This window comes from Pseudophryne corroboree, chromosome 6, assembly GCF_028390025.1.
Source record: "Pseudophryne corroboree isolate aPseCor3 chromosome 6, aPseCor3.hap2, whole genome shotgun sequence".
Taxonomy (NCBI): Eukaryota; Metazoa; Chordata; class Amphibia; order Anura; family Myobatrachidae; genus Pseudophryne; species Pseudophryne corroboree.
In genome coordinates, this window is record NC_086449.1 from 20,159,386 (window position 1) to 20,178,580 (window position 19,195).

The 19,195-nt window shown below is 38.0% G+C and overlaps 1 protein-coding gene across 1 annotated transcript; it reads right to left on the minus strand.

Moving 5' to 3' along the window:
• Positions 1 to 4,548: 4,548 nt before the first annotated feature.
• LOC134934109 (olfactory receptor 10A3-like) lies at positions 4,549 to 5,499 on the minus strand. Its single transcript, XM_063929614.1, has one exon. The coding sequence runs from the start codon at positions 5,497 to 5,499 to the stop codon at positions 4,549 to 4,551; it is 951 nt and encodes a 316-aa protein (XP_063785684.1).
• Positions 5,500 to 19,195: the final 13,696 nt, after the last annotated feature.

Consider the following 19,195-nt stretch of genomic DNA (forward strand, 5'->3'; position numbering starts at 1 on the left):
GAGAGTAGGTGGTGGTCAGATATGGGAAATGGGGAGATAGAGAAATCAGAAGTATCACAAAAGGTGAGTGAAGACCAGATCTAGTGAGCTCCTATTCACATGGTAGCATTAGGAGGTCCACTGAGAGAGACCAAATGAAGATGAGATGATAAGGAGTTTAGAGGCAGGGAATTGTGTGGGGATATCGACAGGGAAGTTGAAATCACCTAGGAAAAAAGAAGGAATGTCAGAAAAGAGGAAGTCAGGAAGCAAAGTTGTCAAGGAATTTGGAGGCAATGCCATGGGGGTAGTAAATGATAGCTACTCTAAGATGGACAAGTTGAAAGAGGCATATAGCATGGACCTTACATGTAGAGAATGTAAGGGACCATTCTGGGTGCATGAGTTAGTAGGAGTAACTAGAAGGTAAAAGGACCCAAACATCACCCCCATGGTGACCCCCAGGTCGGGGGGGTTTAATGTGAGGCCCCCAGCAGAGAGAGCAGCAGGAGAAGAAGATTCAGAGTGATTAGTCCAGGTTTCAGTAATTGCTACTAGATGCAAGGAGTTAGAGATGAAGAGGTCATGAGTGGGGACCAGTTTGTTACAAACAGACCTGGAATTACAGAGGGCACAGGAGTTTGTGGGAGAGATGTGAATGAGATTACCAGGGTTATTGTAGCATTGAGGTGAGATTAATTTTGAGGGCAGGGATGATGAGAGAGTAGGGGAGATGGCAGGGAGAGGAGGGAGCAGGGCTGAGTGGTGGGGTAGTAGGACCATGGGACAGAGATGAATAAAAGTGGGTTAACAGGAAAGGAGATGAAATGATACTGAGTGGTGGAGGAGTGACAGAAGATGGTAGAAATGAGGAGGTGTAGGAGACTAAAGGGAAGGTTAAAGATGGGAACAGGAGGAAAGATACACAATTAGACATTGAGTAATAGGGGAGTAGAAGAAAACATTAACTTAGTGTGGAGTAGGTAAATACTTTAAGTTGATGGGAAACTGGAACTAAGAGTGGAGGGTGTAGAGGAATCAGAGCAGAAGAATTGCAGAAATGCAGGTGAGTAAAGCAATGTAAGCTTAATGGGTGTAAATTTGGTTTGAATTGAATCAAAATCATAGATAAAACAGGTGCAGGAATTGATTTGGGCTGCAAGAAATGAGATGATTGTAAGTGAAGGTAATAGAAGAATGGTAATTCAGACAGGACTTTTCAGTGTTTGTATGTAAAATTGCATTGCTGCAACTGTTCATGAAAAAAATACAGGTTAAATCATGTCTTGGTAAAATGGATGGTTTTTTAAATGTTCCAGTCAGACAGTTCAGTGTTATTTAATCAGATTCAACAATCAGAAGGTGAGTGATATGAAGGGTTCTGTAAGTGACCTCACATTTGTTTTTTTTTTAATTATCAACATTTTCAGCAAGTTATCAACATTAATCGTTGTCCTGTACTTGGACCATTGTTGTTTAACATATTCATTAACGACCTAGGAGAGGAACTGGAAAGCACAGTGTACACTTTCGCAGATGATACTAAGCTATGTAGAGTACTTCAGACAAGGATGTGTAGCATCTACAGAATGACTTATCTAGACTTGAGGTCTGGGCAGATAAATGGAGCATGAGGATCAATACAGACAAATGTAAAGTTATGCACTTTGGGACAAAGAACATTCAGGCAGCCTATAAACTAAATGGTTAAATGTAGGGATAACAGTAGTTGAAAAAGATTTGGGAGTGCTCATCGATAATAAACTTGGTAGCAGAGCGCAATGTCAAAATGCAGCTACAAAAGCAAGTAAGGTGTTAGAATGCATTAAACGAGGACTGGAGACAAGGGATGAGAGTGTAATCCTGCCACTGTATAAATCATGGCTTCGGCCACATCTAGAATATTGTGTACAGTTCTGGGCACCTCACTATAAAAAATATATCCTGGAACTCGAAAAGGTTCACAGGCGAGCCACTAAACTGGGTAAGGGGTTAGCGGCACTGTATGATGAGGAAATACTTAAAAGGTTAGATTTGTTTACACTGGAAATGAGGCGACTGAGAGGAGACATTGTTAATATTATTAAATACATTAAGGGACAATACAAGGATTTATCAAACGATATGTTTATTAATAAAAAAACACTACATAGGACACGAGGACATCCCCTGAGGTTAGAAGAAAAAAATTCCATACACAATGGAAAAAAGGGTTCTTCACAGAAAGATCAGTAAAGATGTTGAATTCTCTGCCAGAGAAGGTAGCAATGGTGGACTCAATCAATAAGTTTAAAAATGGATTAGATAAATTCCTAGTGGAAAAAAATATCTAAGGATACAGCATTTAATTAATTAAAAAAAAAAATATAATACAGGTTGAACTCGATGGACATTTGTCTTTTATCAACCTTAACTATGTAACTTTGTAACTAAGTGAAGCAACAGTTTAAAGGAGATGTTAGATCTATGGTAACAGGTCATCCTATGAGGTCCTATATAGATGGGGTGAGGGGCATGGTTAAGTTGGTGTAGGTGGGAGGATGATTTGTTTCTCCCTCTTGCGGTGTTTGGACGTTTACCCACCCACCCTTTTTGGTTGGTGTCGGCTTGGCAGGTTGGGAAGGCCTGAGGACTGTGGCTGTGGGTAATAGTGGTGATAGGTGCTCAGGGTATGGAAAGGTACTGGTGTTGGATCCGTAGGGGATTGGAGTATCATCAGACCAGATGGGCTACGGTCTCATATGGATTCTGTGGATTCCTGATCACCTTGTTTGAGTTATAGGAAGATATAAATGGAGAGTAGGCAACGGTCTTCCATAAAGTTGTGTTACCACAAAGGGTGGCAGATGGCCTATTAGTGCCCCTAATGTAATTGTCCCTCCTTGTCACCATACCTATTTATGGTTTTAAATAAAGCTGACAATCAGAACATTTAAAAACTAAAACATACACAGATCACAGCGCTTATTAAAAAATTACGTGTCTTTTTATTAATACACTAAAATTTCACAATAATTAATACTGCTCTGAGGAAGCCGCTGAACGTAACAAAGGCGGAGAAACGCGTAAGAGACTTCATATTACCCCTCCGGTACCGGTCGGAACTTTTAAGAAAACCTGCAGGCATTCTCCAAACAATTGGACACTCCAGATATGGCACCATTGATGGGATAAAAAAGCACCAGGAGCCGGGAGGAACCAATGTATGGGATCAGAATCTGAAACAGGTTTACTACTAAATTTATTTGTGGATCACTGCCATTGCTTTCAAGCTATAAAACAGCATGCTGTACTAACCATTGAAATAACATCACTAATAATTGTTGCAACTAACTAACACCAGTGACAATATCTATCGCATGGATAAAAATCTCTGACTAATACAAGTTAAAAATTCTGATTAATCAGCTGACTGTGGAAGATCGCTTTACTAACCATACTTATGTAGAGATGTATCTATAGTTGTGTTCAATGTTTGGCAGGATCAGCCGACATACTAGGACGGGACTTTGTTATTAATTATTGTGAAATTTTAGTGTATTAATAAAAAGACACGTAATTTTTTAATAAGCGCTGTGATCTTAATATGTTTTAGTTTTTAATTGTTGGGTGGAGTACTCTCCCTTTTTACAGCTGCTATTGATTAATGTGTGTTTTTTAGATTCCAATTAATGTGTACTTATCTACCCAGCAAATAGCGCCGAGTTACTTTGTTGTGATAATCAGAACATTTGCCTGATTGTCCGTGTCCATTATTTCATGAGAGTATGCAAGGGTATGTGAATGAATGAGGTCAGTCAACTATAGAGATTTTAATGCACCAAAAACTTTCAAAACATGCCTGCATTTATTCCACTACTCCCCATTACTTCCGCCAAATGGTCTCTGACTGCCAATCATTTTGGGAATAAATTCTTCACTGAGGGACATGTGTGCAGTGTGATAGTGACCCAATTGCAGTCAGCCAATAATCAATCATCTGCATTAATATCACCATTGCTTACATATCTGAATTAGGCCCATACAGAGTTTCACATGTACTACCTTTTTACTTACTGTATGTGGTCAGTTAAGCAAATGGGGCATTTTTAGATTGTTTTGTCATTGCACTGTTGCGTAATAAAGGAACTTGGGGGTTATTCTGGTTTGTTAGCAAACCCAAATAAGTAAAAAATTTGGCAAAGCCATGTTGCAAGGCAGGTGGGGCAGATCATATATGTGCAAAGAGATTTAGATTTGGGTGGATTATATTGTTTATGTGCAGGGTAAATAGTGGCTGCTTTATTTCTACACTGCAATTTAGATTTTAGTTTGAACACACCCTATCCAAATCTACCTCTCTATGCTCATGTTACATCTGCCCCACCTGCACTGCACATGGTTTTTTCCATTAGTGTGCTTATTTGGTTTGCTAACAAATCTGTCAGTCAACATATAATTTGTTGATGACAAACAGAACTTTTTGAAACGTCCATTTGACATTTTTACCTATCTTTTTATTACCTGTAATAGGTTACATAATAATATTAGAAAAATGAGACCCAAATTGATTACTGAAAAATATTATATTTATGTACTGTTATTGTTATAGTCCTTATTCTTTAGTAAATTTCCTATTATGGTTCTCATTTCTTTACTCCTCAAGCTGTAAATGAATGGATTAAACAGGGGCGTTATTACAATGTACAAAAGGGAGATAAACTTGTTTACAGTCAAAGATCGTCCGCTAGCTGGAACCAAGTAAATAGTGATCAAGGTTCCATAGAATACAGTCACAACGGAGAGGTGGGAGCTGCAAGTGGAGAAGGTCTTCTTCCTACCAGTTGAAGAGGTGATCCCTAGAATAGTTATGAATACACAGATGTAACTAGTAAAAATGAAGATAAATGGAATGACCATTATTGGGATAGCAACAATAAAGAATGCCAGCTGTAGGGCATGAGTGTGAGAACATGACAGTTCAATAAAAGGCATAGAATCACAGAAAAAATGATTAATGACGTTGGGTCCACAGAACTTTAGTTGACACAGAAAGTTAAGAGTAATTTGGGTGAGCAGAAAGCCAAAGGCCCAGCAATAGATAACCAGGAATTGTTGTAGTTTGATGTTCATGATGGTGGTATAACGCAGAGGGTGGCATATGGCCAGGTATCGGTCATAAGACATGACTGCGAGGAGATGACATTCTGTACACCCTGTAGCACAATAGATATAAGTCTGTGTTATACAACCTATGATAGAGATGGTGGCTCCTTTCAACCATATAACACGAAGCATGTTAGGAATGATAACGGTCAAGACCACAATTTCACTGCATGACAATTGCTGGAGGAAGAAGTACATGGGAGAATGAAGCTGCTGCCTGGTGGACACCAATACGATGATCATAGAATTTATCATGAGTGTCAATATGTAAATAATCAGAATCATTAGAAATAAAATGATGGCATTGTAACCCTTTATTTGTGGGAATCCCAGTAGTAAGAATTCATGGACTGCTGTGTAGTTCTCCAAAATCATTCTGCGTGCTTTTGAAAACTAATAATTTAGAAGTCATTTAGAAACTAATATATTCAGTTTAGGATATGATATTAATGTCACATACTGTACTTGGGACATGTTTGCTCTCATTTCCTCCAAGTGATTGATTCATTTACTGTTGACTTCATATATAATACATGAAGCGTATTTCTGTTTGTATGGATGAAAAAGACACAAACTCAGGATATAATCAATGACTGTGAGCAAATTATTACAGCAGGAGCAGCATCTGCAAACTAAAAGCTCCCCTGGATGGGCAGGGATGCAGAATGTTCACCCCACCCCAGAATACACCCCACCCAAATCTACATCTTTCTGGACACGTTAAATCTGCTCAGTGGTGCAAGCATAAAATGTTACTTTTTGGTACTGATAGTGAAAATGGGCGTGGTTATGTTGCATGAGGGGGTGTGGTCACACAAATCTAGGGGAGTGGCTACATCATAATAGTGGCATAAAACCTTTAATGCCCCTTACACATTATGCCAAACACCATAATGCCCATTACACATTATGCCACACACAGTAATACTTATTACACATTATGCCACACACCATAATGGCCATTACACATTATGCCACACACCATAATGCCCATTACACATTATTCCACACATCGTAATGCCTATTACACATTCTGCCACACACCGTAATGCTCATTACACATTATGCCATACATGTTATGCCCGTTACACATTATGACAGACACCATAATAACCATTAAACATTTTGCCACACAATGTAATGTCTTACATATTATGCCACACACAGTTATGCCACTGACACCATTTTTTGTCCCACACACAAAAATGCCCTTTATAAATTATGCCCGAGCTTTGGGCTGGTGGTATTGGGTACCACCATCATATTTATTAATGGTACTCCATACCACCCCGTAGCACCCTACTTTCGGTACTGCAACTGCCTCACCTGCAGTGCAGCATAGTTTTGCCCAGTTGCTTGATTTTTTGCTTTACTTCCAGTACACACATGGATCAGGCCTTACGTCATTTATCTCTACTAATCTACATACAGTAAGTCAAGACAAAGCACATGCTAAACCAAGCAACATGTTTACAAAATAAAATATATCATTGAAACTTTTTAATGCCAGTCAATTAACACGATTGACACAAGATATGCCATGAATGTAATGCAGAATGATTATTTAAAAAATGCATATACATGTAAAATGTATATTCTCAAAGAAAATGTATGACTGAATAAATAATTAAATAAATAACTAACTTAAATTTTTATACCTAGACACAAGTAGATTGTGTATCATAGTTTATTTTAATTGCAAAGGACTTGCACTCTCCTGTGGTGTGAACACAATGTTATGTTACTTTAGAAACATAGATGGAAATTTTCTAACGTCCTGATTCCATTCAAGTTTGCTTTTTTCTAGGTGTAATCTCTGGAATTTATTAAACACAAATCTCGGCAGTGTTGGAACTATTCATATTGAGATACAACCACACTAATACAAATCAATAGACCATCGATCAAACACGGCTGTTACTTTATACAACACAGGAAGTTACTAAGAATTCGTATTCTCAATCCCTGCCGACGATAGTCAAACACTGCCAGGGAAAGCATGGAATTCGTGCAGAAATGGAGTTTTCAAATAGACCTGCTTTTTGCTGGTGTGTTCAGATAGTCCGTGATTGCTTCTCTATGTAAAATTGTCTAAAAAGAGTTAAAAAGCAAAAAAAAAATGGTGAGTGGTCCCTCTCCTAAGCATAACTAGCCTCGGGCTCTTTGAGCTGGTGCTTGTTGTTAAAATACCTTGGATAAATTGCGCATGGTTCCCCAGAATTTTTACCATCAGCACCAGGCTCTTGGTCCAGTACCGGTTCCAAAAATATGGGGAACAAAAATGTAGGGGTCCCCTGTATTTCTAAATCCAGCTCCAGGCTCCACTAGCCAAGAAGATAATGCCACATCCAGGGGACACATTAATGTAGGACCCTGCGGCCATGGCATTACCCCCCCCCCCCAAACTAGTCACCCCTTGCCGGGGTTCCCTGGGGGAGTGGGGACCCCTTGAATCAAGGGCACCCCCATCTGGCACAAAATGGCCAGGGTTGTAGCCCGAGGAAACCCCTCCCCCATCCGCGGGTGGTGGATGGAGGGCTGATATCTATTAAAATTGTGTAAAAATAGAATATTGTCTTTTACTGTGAAACTACAAGTCCTAGCAATCCTCCCTACATGCTGGTCCTTGGAGAACCACAAGTACCAGCATGCAGGGAATTAATGAGCCCACTGGTTCCTGTAGTTCCACAACAAAACAAATTCACCCAAAAAACCTCAACACACCATGACAGTAAAATTTTATTAAAACACACTTACACACTCATACATACTTACCTACATCCCATGCCACCATTCACGAACACTTCTCCATGTAGAATCCAATAGGGTACCTGTAAAAAATAAATAAATATATATATATATATATATATATATAATCCAAAAAAATCCAGTGTTGATCGGGTCTCTTCTTTCCCTGTGGGCATCTATGGGATAAAAAAAACTTGTTTCACACAAGTAAAGGGGATCCATGTTTACACATAGATCCCATTTGCCCAAATGCCAGGACCCCCCATGACTGCTGTCACTATGTAACATCATAGCGCTCTACTGATTGGCTGTGCGCTCCTGGCCTGTCAATCATGTAGGGCACACTGGCTATAATAGAGGATCGCTATCCTCCATTATAGTCTATGGTGGAAAAATATCGGTCTACGGCTAATGAAGAGGTTAATTGAGGTCAATCTTGTGGGTGACCTAAATTAACCTTGTGGTTAGCTGCAGAACGTAATTTTGATAGCATAGACTATAGTAGAGGAATGCGATACTCCATTATAGCCGTAGCGCTCTGCCTCATCGACAGGCCAGGACCGCACAGCCAATAAGGAGAGTGCTATGACCATGGCACTACCTTTTTGGCTGCCTGGTCCTCTAGTGACAGTAGTCACGGGGGTACTCTAGTGACAGGAGTCATGGGGGTTCCCGGCATTCGGGAAAGAGGATCCATGTGTAAACATGGATTCCCTTTAGTATGTTGGTTTGGTATTTTCAGTTTATTTATATTTAACCCATGGATGCCTACAGGGACAGAAGAGGACCGATCTACTAAGGATAATAAGGGAGCTTTGGGGATTTTTTTATTACATATACCCCAATGGATTCTACTAGAAAGACGGGCCGATGGGCTCCATGGGACACTAGGTAAGTATGTTTGAGTGTGTAATTGTGCATGTATGTGTAAATAAACTTGGATTTTCATGGTATGTATTGTGGTTTTTTATTTTTATTTCTTTTGTTGTGGAACAACAGGTACTAGCGGACCCATTATTTCTGCACCTGCCGGTACTTGTGGATCTCCAAGTACCAGCATGCAGGGGAGACGTGCTCGGACTTGTAGTTCAACAGCAAAAGACAATTTTCTATTTTTACACAATTTTTGGCTATCAGCCCTTCATCCACCAACCATGGATGGGGGGAAAGCCTCAGGCTGCACCCCTATCTATTGGGTGTCTGGAGGGGGGGACCCCTTGATTTCAGGTGTCCTCACTACCCCAGGGAACCCCAGCCTGGGGTGACTGTTTGGGGAGGTAATGCCACGATCGCAGGGACCTATGTAAAAATGTGTCCCCCGGCTGTGGCATTATGTCCCTGGCTACTGGAGCCCAGTGCTGGTTTTAAAAATACGTGGGATGCCTACATCTTTTGTACCCGGTAATTTGGAACTAGGACCGTACCAAGAGCCCGGTGCTGGTTGTATAAATACTGGATACTCCTACACATCCCCCCCCCCCCGTTTTTTTTAATAACCAAGACTGGCTCAAAGAGCTCGTGGCTGGTTATGCTTAGGAGGGGGACCCCATGCAATTTTTATTTTTAAGAATTTCTATACTGTACACAATAAAGCCCTGCACGGATCTCACTGATTCAGACTGGCTTCGTTGTGTTGTGTCAGGCAGTGTTTTACTATTTTCTCTGTAAAACACTGTCAGCAATACAAATTACACTGACATAGGTGAATTCAAATTGAAAAAAACACGGTAGTTAAGAAAATTACTGTTTTTTCTCAAAAAGTTGCAAAGTCACACTGCAGATTATGAATGTTAGTAAATATACCCCATAGAGTTTGACGGCAAATTCGAACCACTTGGCCCATCTAGTCCATCTAAGTTGGTGAAATGAAATGAGAAAATTGTATATAAAAAATTATTTTGATAAATACAAATGTGAAAATTGGCATGTGCATATGTATTCACCCCCTTTTTGCTATGAGCCCCTCAAAAGTTCTGGTGCAACCAATAACCTTCACATAATTAGTGAATTAAAGTCCAACTGTGTGCAAACTGGTTGTCTATGATCCGTGTAGTATAAACACACCTTTACTGAAACCTTTTAATCCTGAAGGCAATCTCAAACCTTTTTGAACATTAGTTCTTTGTAAGGATATTAATACCAACTCTGACAGGAGTCTATTCCCCTTATCCACTACCTTTCCTGTGAAGTCATTTTTCCTTAAATTTCCCCTGTACCTACCTTCCTCCAGTTTCAGTGCATGTCCTTGTGTTCTAATACTCCTCTTTCTTTGACGAATGTCTCCCTCCTGTATCTTGGTAAAATCCTTGATATATTTGAAAGTTTCTATCACATCCCCCTTTCCCTTCTCTGCTCCAAATTATACATGTTAAGAGCTTTTAGTATTTCCAGGTAAGTTGTGTGATGTAGGCCATGCACCATTTTAGTTGCCCTTCTTTGTACACTTTCTAATGTATTAATATCCTTCTGAAGATTTAGCCTCCAGAATTAGACCCCTTCAAGATAAGAACGTACCAATGACCTATACAGTGGCATTATTACTTCATTCTTTCTGCTGCTGATTCCTCTCCCTGTGCAACCAAGCATCTGACTAGCCTTCCTCATTGCTTTGTTACATTGCTTTCCTGCCTTTAAGGCACCTGAAATAGTGACTCCTAGATCCCTTTCCTCCACCTGGAGTTTCCTCATAGAGTCCCACTGCTGGATACAGCCCTCCAGAGTTTGATGACACCTATTTCTCGCCTCTAGCTATAGCACCTCGCCGGGCACATACGTAATACTCCCGATAGTGGAGAATAATATATTTTATTATAAAGTGCAGCCTGATATATTACACAGGATAAATCTATACAAACTATGCTGATGATAATTACTAAAGGCTGGACACTTTAAATGCAGCTGACAGAAGAGTTTAATTACGGACAGTGATATATCCATTATGCAGATTTATATATGATCCACATCTCTTAAGCTATTGTATTTTATATTGTTATATGTTATTTTATTGATTTTTTAAAATAATATATGACCAGTCATTAACGATTACAGTAATTATTTTTTATTATTTAGTGAGACAAGTATATTTATGCCCTATTTCCCCATGTAAATTAACAGCACGTGGGGTAGGGGGGGGGGGGGGGGGGAGAGTTGTTTTGTTTTAGTTTGCATACACATGACTAGATCAGGTGAATTTATTTGGCTTTTACCACACGCCAATTACTTCACTGCTGCTATCTGTTTAACATATTTTAAAGCTGTATAAGCAGTTTAGCAATATCATTAATATTATATAAAAAACATTTTGCCATATCTGAATGTATTCAGATATGGGAAGCTATGGAGGGCGGCTATCATGAATATTATCTGTTACACGAACGTCGGGAACCGTAAAAAGATGTCGCTGCACAACAACTTGGGATCTTTACGCCATCAGAAGAAGAGTTCTATTTCTATATATTTAACACTGTTTTGATTAGACAAAATACAAATATTCTGTATTTAGTTGTAACATCTGATGGCACCCATCAACAATAAATGTTGTAAAAACTTAAAAAAAAAAACATTTTGCAATTAAGCGCCAGGCAATTGTGGTTGTAAAATAACAAATATATTCATTACACTGTAATATACAGTACCGTAAGGCATTATTAGAAACAATATTTTTGTAGTGTTTAATAAATACAGTATAATAAATGCATTTATTGTAAAAAAAAATATCACTTACCAAAAGGAGAAGAGACAGACAGATAGATCTGGTAGATTTGTAATGAGGATATTGATGTACGATATGTTTTCAGGTTTCACAATTGCCCTTGTCCCCCATGTAGAGCCTTTGCAGGAGCACCTGGCCACATGGAATGATCAGAGAATGATTATGATTAAGCACATTTTATATATTTAGGATTGGCTATTGACTAGGGGGTTATTCAGAGTTGTTAGCAAACCAAAAAAGTTAGCAGTTGGGCAAAACCATGCTGCACTGCAGGTGGGGCAGATGTAACATGTGCAGAGAGAGTTAGATTTGGGTGGGTTGTTTTGTTTCTGTGCAGGGTAAATACTGGCTGCTTTATTTTTACACTACAATTCAGATTTCAGTTTGAACGCACCCCACCCACATTTTACTCTCTCTGCACATGTTACATCTGCCCCATCTGCAGTGCAGCATGGTTTTGTCCAGTTACTTGCTTCTTTGCTTTACTTACAAACAGGAATCCGGCCCATGGTGAGAACATATCACAGTCCCATCATGGAATATCTGCTGCATTCAGTCTGCAGTACTGCTAACCCTGTGATACCAGACACACTGGCTATAGGGTAAATAGAGGAAAATTAGAAATTAGACATATACAGGATATGCTTGTTGCCTAATACCAGTAATATACAGAGTATTTACATACAGCATGTTTCTTACCATTATAAGGTAACTTGGATAAGCTTTGACGAATGAAGGGCATTTGCCCAAGGAAAGTGTGTTCTGTGTGCAGGGCCTAACCACTGGTCTAACAGATGTTAAGGCAAAGCAGGTGCAAGATATTGTGTGATATTTATGGGAAAGTAAATGGAGCTCACTGAGCTTTTTCTGTATTATAGATTGTCATGGGAGTTGGCTGTTATTTTTGAAAATTAATGTAGGACGGCTATTTGCTTGGGATTTGCCGGCTTGTTAATATAAATGAGCTGACTAGGGACAATTGTTTGTTCAATTATTAGATTTGTATTTTTTTTTGCCTGTATCAAAAATATGAAATGTCTTTAGGCTATCCTATATATCTTTAACATGCCAAGTTCCATAATTTTGACTGTGTTACAATGTTGAGTTTAGAGAGACGGTATCCGGTCTTTAGGTTGACCCTGTCTAGGTTGACAGTCATTAGGTTGACCACTGAAGGTCAACAGTAAGTAGATCAGCACTGACTGAAGGTCGACATATGACTAGGTCGACAAGTATGCAATGTCAACATGGTCACTAAGTCAGCACGTGCAAGGTCAACACACAAAAGGTTGACAATAGTTTTTTATTTTACTATGGGGGGGTTTCAGGGCCTTTTCATACCACCTCTATCCAAGTGGGAATAGAGTTGGTTATAAACTATGCCCGAAGTGTGGCGAACGAAGCAAACCCCACTAGGTGGTACAATGCATATAAAAGATGAAATGATTAAACAATTTCTCTAACCAGGCTGATGATAAGAAAATTGGCAAATTGGTGCTTTTTATTGAAATAAGTTGGCAGCGAGGAGATTAAGTGAGTACTGTATACTGTATGTACAAATACAAGACATTTTTGTTGCATAGCAGTCAATTAGGGATAATCGGTGATATAACCCATTTATCACCTCTAGATTATTTGTCACCTACAGTAATTAATGTATCTGCATATACATATGCCTTTAAGTGAAGTATAAGCTGTTCAATAGAACTTGAGATGACCTAGGCAGCCATAGCAAACTTGTGAAAAGATTATCCAAGATTTCCAATGTTTTCAGTAAGCACCAATATGGTATGTTGAGAAGCCCAGATCAATTCCTTACTCTGTATTTCAACAACATCCCATAATGAGTAGAACATTGGCACGATGGAAACCAAAAGAACAATTAACTGCTTAACAGCGCCAATAAAAATAATAATATTAATGTTACTAATATTACCCATATATAATGCGCTGCCGTGAAACACTGTGTACGTGTTTGAGATAAAATGCAGAAGAACAAACAAGAAACGGCTGCGCAAAATGGCAGGGAATAAAAAACTGAGAGCTGACGTTAAATAAAATGTTGTTTTATTATTAAAATAAATACCACTAAACTTATATAAATAAACTGATTGTTGTGTAATGAATTGATATCAGAAAAATACTTGGATATTGATATAATATTAATACAGTAGGATAAGTAAGGTATTCTATCAGCAGCAATGAAAGAATGTATCCAATGTATATGAATTAAATAAAAGTCTCTGTTAAAGGAATGTCCGTGTAGACATATGCAGACACAGTTCAGCTTTCCAATATTGGACTATGTAGCAGATATGTAGCAGTCCCGAAGTACTGGCGGCTTTGCCGTTTGAAGTATAAATTCAGTAGCTTTAAGCAATGCAATTACCTCTGTGGTGGGCTGGTCCTAACCAAGTGTCCCCGGTTAGGATATCCTGAAGAGCCCACTGCTTGGCTCAGCGAAGAGGAGAATGGAATGTAGCTGTGCCGCCAGGCGGGATGTGAGAGTGGATGGTTGCATAATAAAGACCGGCTACCTGCAAGAATGTCAAAAAGCCAATATGAGGCACGCTGGCGTGGTGCTGCTCTCTGCTGAGTACCTGGTCTAGGTGTGAACAAAATGCGGGATACTAACGCGTTTCGTCATGCTCCACGTGACTTTTACAAAGGTGTATTCCCACATCTATGGGTGTCAGTATTTAAAGGCAAAAATCGGATCAAGCATGTGTGGAAAATAATTAATTCATTAAATCGTTAGTTTAAAAGACTCCTAAACATCAGCTCTCATGGATCTATACATTTTAAATCTCAAAGTATACATAGCTAATAAAACATATGTACTTTATAAATATATATATATTATATTCAGTTAATATATAAGTGCCACATCAAATAATTATAAATAAAAATAAGTATATGAATATAAATTATAACGGAAAGATAGGGTGGTTTCATCTGTACTGAGAAGAGCTTAAAATCAAAGTAATATATAGCAATGAAAAATATAAAAGATCTAAAAAATCTATATCATTATATCAAACATTTAAAACTTATATCCAAAGAGATATTAAATGGTTTATATCAAGCTGAATTATACATACAAAATTATATTATTAAAGAATAATGAGCTTCATATTTTCAAAATGAACTAGAGACAGTAACACTAAGGTATACTGAGTAAAAATGAAAAAGAAAAGATGAAAACTAAAACTACAAATCGTGCTGCACTTGGGCTAGAACATGGATTTTAATATATGATAAACTTATGTCTAAACCAGATAAGCCACAGAGCTTGTTGCAGAGGCACAGGTAATTTAAGCAGGGTAAATAGAGCAAATTATTAAGTTTGTATTGCAAATGCACGTCACATGTACCATTTGGTCGTATAAACTGACAGTGAGAGCAAATTGTCAGCATAAATAGATTATAGGAATGCAGCTTCAGTAGGACATATAAAATAGAATGTTAAATCAGTGAATCATGTGTTTAGTATTTATTAGTGAAACCTGCACTTTATCTGAAGCACTAACTCGTGAACTATGAATGAATAAAGGGGGATCATTATCCAGATTAGCAATAAATCATATAGGGATATAAAAATCAATATACCTATATCAAGCATTTGAGCCCTATATCTAAAGAGTGTTATTTGTATATGTACAGCCAAGTTGTATATATAAAACTTTATTGTTAGAAAATAATGATCTTCATGTTTGTAAAAAAAAATATTAAAAACAGTAACATTGAGGTGAAATTAGAAATAATGATAATAATTATTAAAAAAAAAGCTGAATCTACATGTTGTGCTATATTGGGGCTAGAACCTGAGTTTTAATGTATAGTAGGCCAATGTCTAAACCAAATATGCCACAGAAACTTTTTCAAAAGCACAAATGATTTCAATAGATTAAACAGATCAGAATAATTTGTTTGTATTGTAAATGCACGTCACGACATATGTCATGTGAACGTACAAATAAACAATAAAAATAAATAAATTGTCAACATAAATAGGCTAAATAGAGGCAACTTCAGCAAAACATATGAATAGGAATGTTGAATCAGTGAATCTCATATTCAATTTTGTTGTTAGACCATACGCTTTGTCTTGGAAAATGACTAATGAATTGTAAATAAATAATGGAGTGTCATTGTCCTTAATAGGATAGATCTAAAGGAAAGCATATAAGATAGTGAGACCTGATTTATCATTTAACATAAGTACTAGTGGTATCAGAACAAAGACAGAAAAAAGGATAAGAAGCAGAAGCTATAATTATCAGAGATCAAATTCAATGGATTCATTTAGCCCCTCGGGAAAGAGGGTTCTAAGTTTGTGTATCCAATAATTTTCTCTGAGGCATAGTTATCTGTATATGTCACCACCACGTATGGTGGGCATGATGGTCTCAATCCCTATTAAGCGTATATCATCAGGATGTTTTGAGTGGGTTTCAGAAAAGTGTCTTGAAACACTATGAAAAATGAGACCCTTGAGAATATTCCGTCTATGCTCTAGAAATAGAATTCGAAGTTTACATGTAGTTCTACATACATACATGAGGTTACAACTACAAACCAAAACAAAAATAACATAGGAGCTGTTGCAGTTGATAAAGGAATGTACATTAAACTGTATGTTGTTGGATGAAATGAAAGTCTTGGTATTGTTCTGAATATATGAACATGTGGTGCATTGTGTGGCGCCACATTTAAAACAGCCTTTAATGCTAGAAAGCCTTTGTGAAGTGTTAGTTATGGTTGTAGAGGCATGTGAATTCCTTTTGTCAGTGAAAAAACTTGGTGCAAGATGTTGTTGAAGATTCGTTGATCTTTTAAAAATAATTGACGGAGTATCTCTTAATTCAGTTCTAAGGATTTGATCAGTGAAAAGTATAGGATAGTTTTTACAGATAATGTTTTTAACTTTAGAGGAAGAGCTATTGAACTGTGAAAAGAAGTGTGGTTGGTCTTGCTCAAATGTTTGATTAAGTTCCTTGTATGTTAAGATATCTTTCCTGTCTAAAAGATCAACTTGTTCTCAAGCTGATTGAATGAGGGCCAAAGGATAGCCCCTATTTTGAAAGGATAAAGAGAGTTCATCTGCCTGTACATTATAATTATGCAGTTTAATGCACCTAAACTGACCAAAGGGGATATTGTTAATCCATGGTTTATAATGTGACCTTTCATAGAAAAGAAAATTAAGAGTATCTGACTCTTTCCTAAATGTTTTAGTGGAAATTTTACCATCAACTATAGTCAGAGAGATATCGAGAAAATCAATTGAGGATTTATTTAAAGTGCTCATGAAACGTAAATTAAATGCATTATCATTAAGCTTTGTAGTGAAATCAGAAAAGAGAGTGGGGTCACCATCAAAAATAAAAAAGTCATCTATGTAACGGCCATAGTAGACGAGGTCCGTGCCAAAGTCCCGCCCCCAAACATGGGCATCCTCTAATGCCCCCATGTATAGGTTGGCGAAACTCATCCCCATGGCCGTACCCAGTGTCTGTAGATAAAATTGCTTGTTGAAAACAAAATTTATGAGATAATATGAAGGAAATGGAATCTAATATGAATTGTAGTTCTGCAGAGATTTTGTATGATTTCAAAAGATATTCGGCTAATGTGGAGACACCTTTCTCATGTGGAATATTTGAATATAGAGTGCCTGTACATTGCATGGTCATGAAAAAGAAAGAAGCTTTCCAATTTAAATTTGAGATAACATTTAAAAAGAAAGTGGTGTCTTTAATGTTTGAGCAAAGTGATGATGCTATGGGCTGTAAAAAGTGATCTACAAAATGTAATAAATTAGAAGTGAGGAATCCAACACTAGAGATAATAGGTCTACCAGGAGGTGCAGTGAGTGATTTGTGAATTTTGGGTAAACGATAGTAGGTGGGGTTGATAGGATGGGTCAGTATCAAATATCTCGATTCATCTCTTGATATAATTCCTCTATCAAGAGCATACTTTAATAATAAAGTTAGAGATTGGTGAAATGATTGAGAAGTGTGGATAGATAATTTGATATATGTGTTGGTATCACTTAATTGTCTATAAGCCTCAGTTAAATAGTCATCTGTATTTTGAATTACAATTCCCCCTCCTTTGTTGGCCTGCTTAATGACAAAGGAGGGGTCACTAGCCAATTTCTGAAGAACTAGTCTTTCTTGAACAGATAGATTATGCTTATACTTACATTTTTTGTGTTCTTTCTGGCATAGAGTATTAAAGTCGTCAAGGGTAATTTTATAAAAAATGTCAGTTGGAGGACTCCTGTGATTTAAGGGGAAAAATAAGATGTATTTTTAAATGTTAACATTCTTTTAACAGAGACTTTCATTTAATTCATTTACATTGGATACATTCTTTCATTGCTGCTGGTACAGTATCTTACTTATCCTACAGTTTTAATATTATCTTAATATCAAGCTGTGTTTCTGATATCAATTCATTTCACAACAATCAATTTATTTATATAAGTTTAGTGGTATTTATTTTAATAATAAAACAAAATTTTATTTAACGTCAGCTCTGTTTTTTAGTCCCTGCCATTTTGCGCAGCCGTTTCTTGTTTGTTCTTCTACATTGGCATTATAAGCCTTCATGAGCATGCATGGTCTGGAGAAAAAACAGACCTGAAACCTGGTGGTTAAACTTGAACTATAAAAAGGACATGCAGGTCCCCCCCAAAAGCATAACCTGGTTGCAAATATACGATGAAAAAATGAGTAGGGTTCCCTCATATTTAACAACCAGCATCAGGCTCTTGCACCAGTCCTAGTTCCAAAAAATGGGGGGGGGGGGAAATGTAGGGTCACCTGTAGTTTTTGGAAGCAACATCGGGCTCCACTATCCAGGGAGGTAATGCCACAGCCGGGGGACACTTTTATACAGGTCCCTGGGGCTGCAGCATTACCCCCAACTAGTTACCCTGGCCAGGGTTCCCTGGGGGAGTGTGGTCCCCTATAACAAAGGGGTCCACACCTCCAGGCATGCAAGGGACAGGGATAAAGCCCAGGGCTGTCCCTTCCATCTGTGGGCTGTGGATGGCAGGCTGATAGCTGTAAATTGTGTAAAATAAAATAATAAATATTGTTTTTTGCTGTGGAACTATGGTCCCAGCAAGCCTCCCCCATATGCTGATACTCAGAGAACCACAAGTACCAGCATGCAGGGATTTAAAGGACCCACTGGTACCTGTAGTTCCACATTAAATGAAATATAAGAAACACAAGACACACACACCATGAAAATTAAATTTTAATTAAACATACATGAACACTTACAGACTCACATATACATACTTAGTGTCCCACAGAGCCCCTCGGTCCCCTTGTCAAGTAGAATCCATGGGGTACCAGTAAATTAAAAAATTATACTCACCACTTCAGTCCATGCAGGCATCCAGGGGTTAAAAATTTGAAAAAATCCAGCCCACGTAACTTAAGGGGATCCATGTATAAAGATGGATCCCCTTTTCCCGGATGCCGGGACCCCCTCGTGACTCCTTTCACTTGGGGAGCCTCCAGCCAATCAGGAAGTGCCACATCATAGAGCTCTCCTTATTTTCTGTGTGCTCCTGTCCTGCCAATCAAG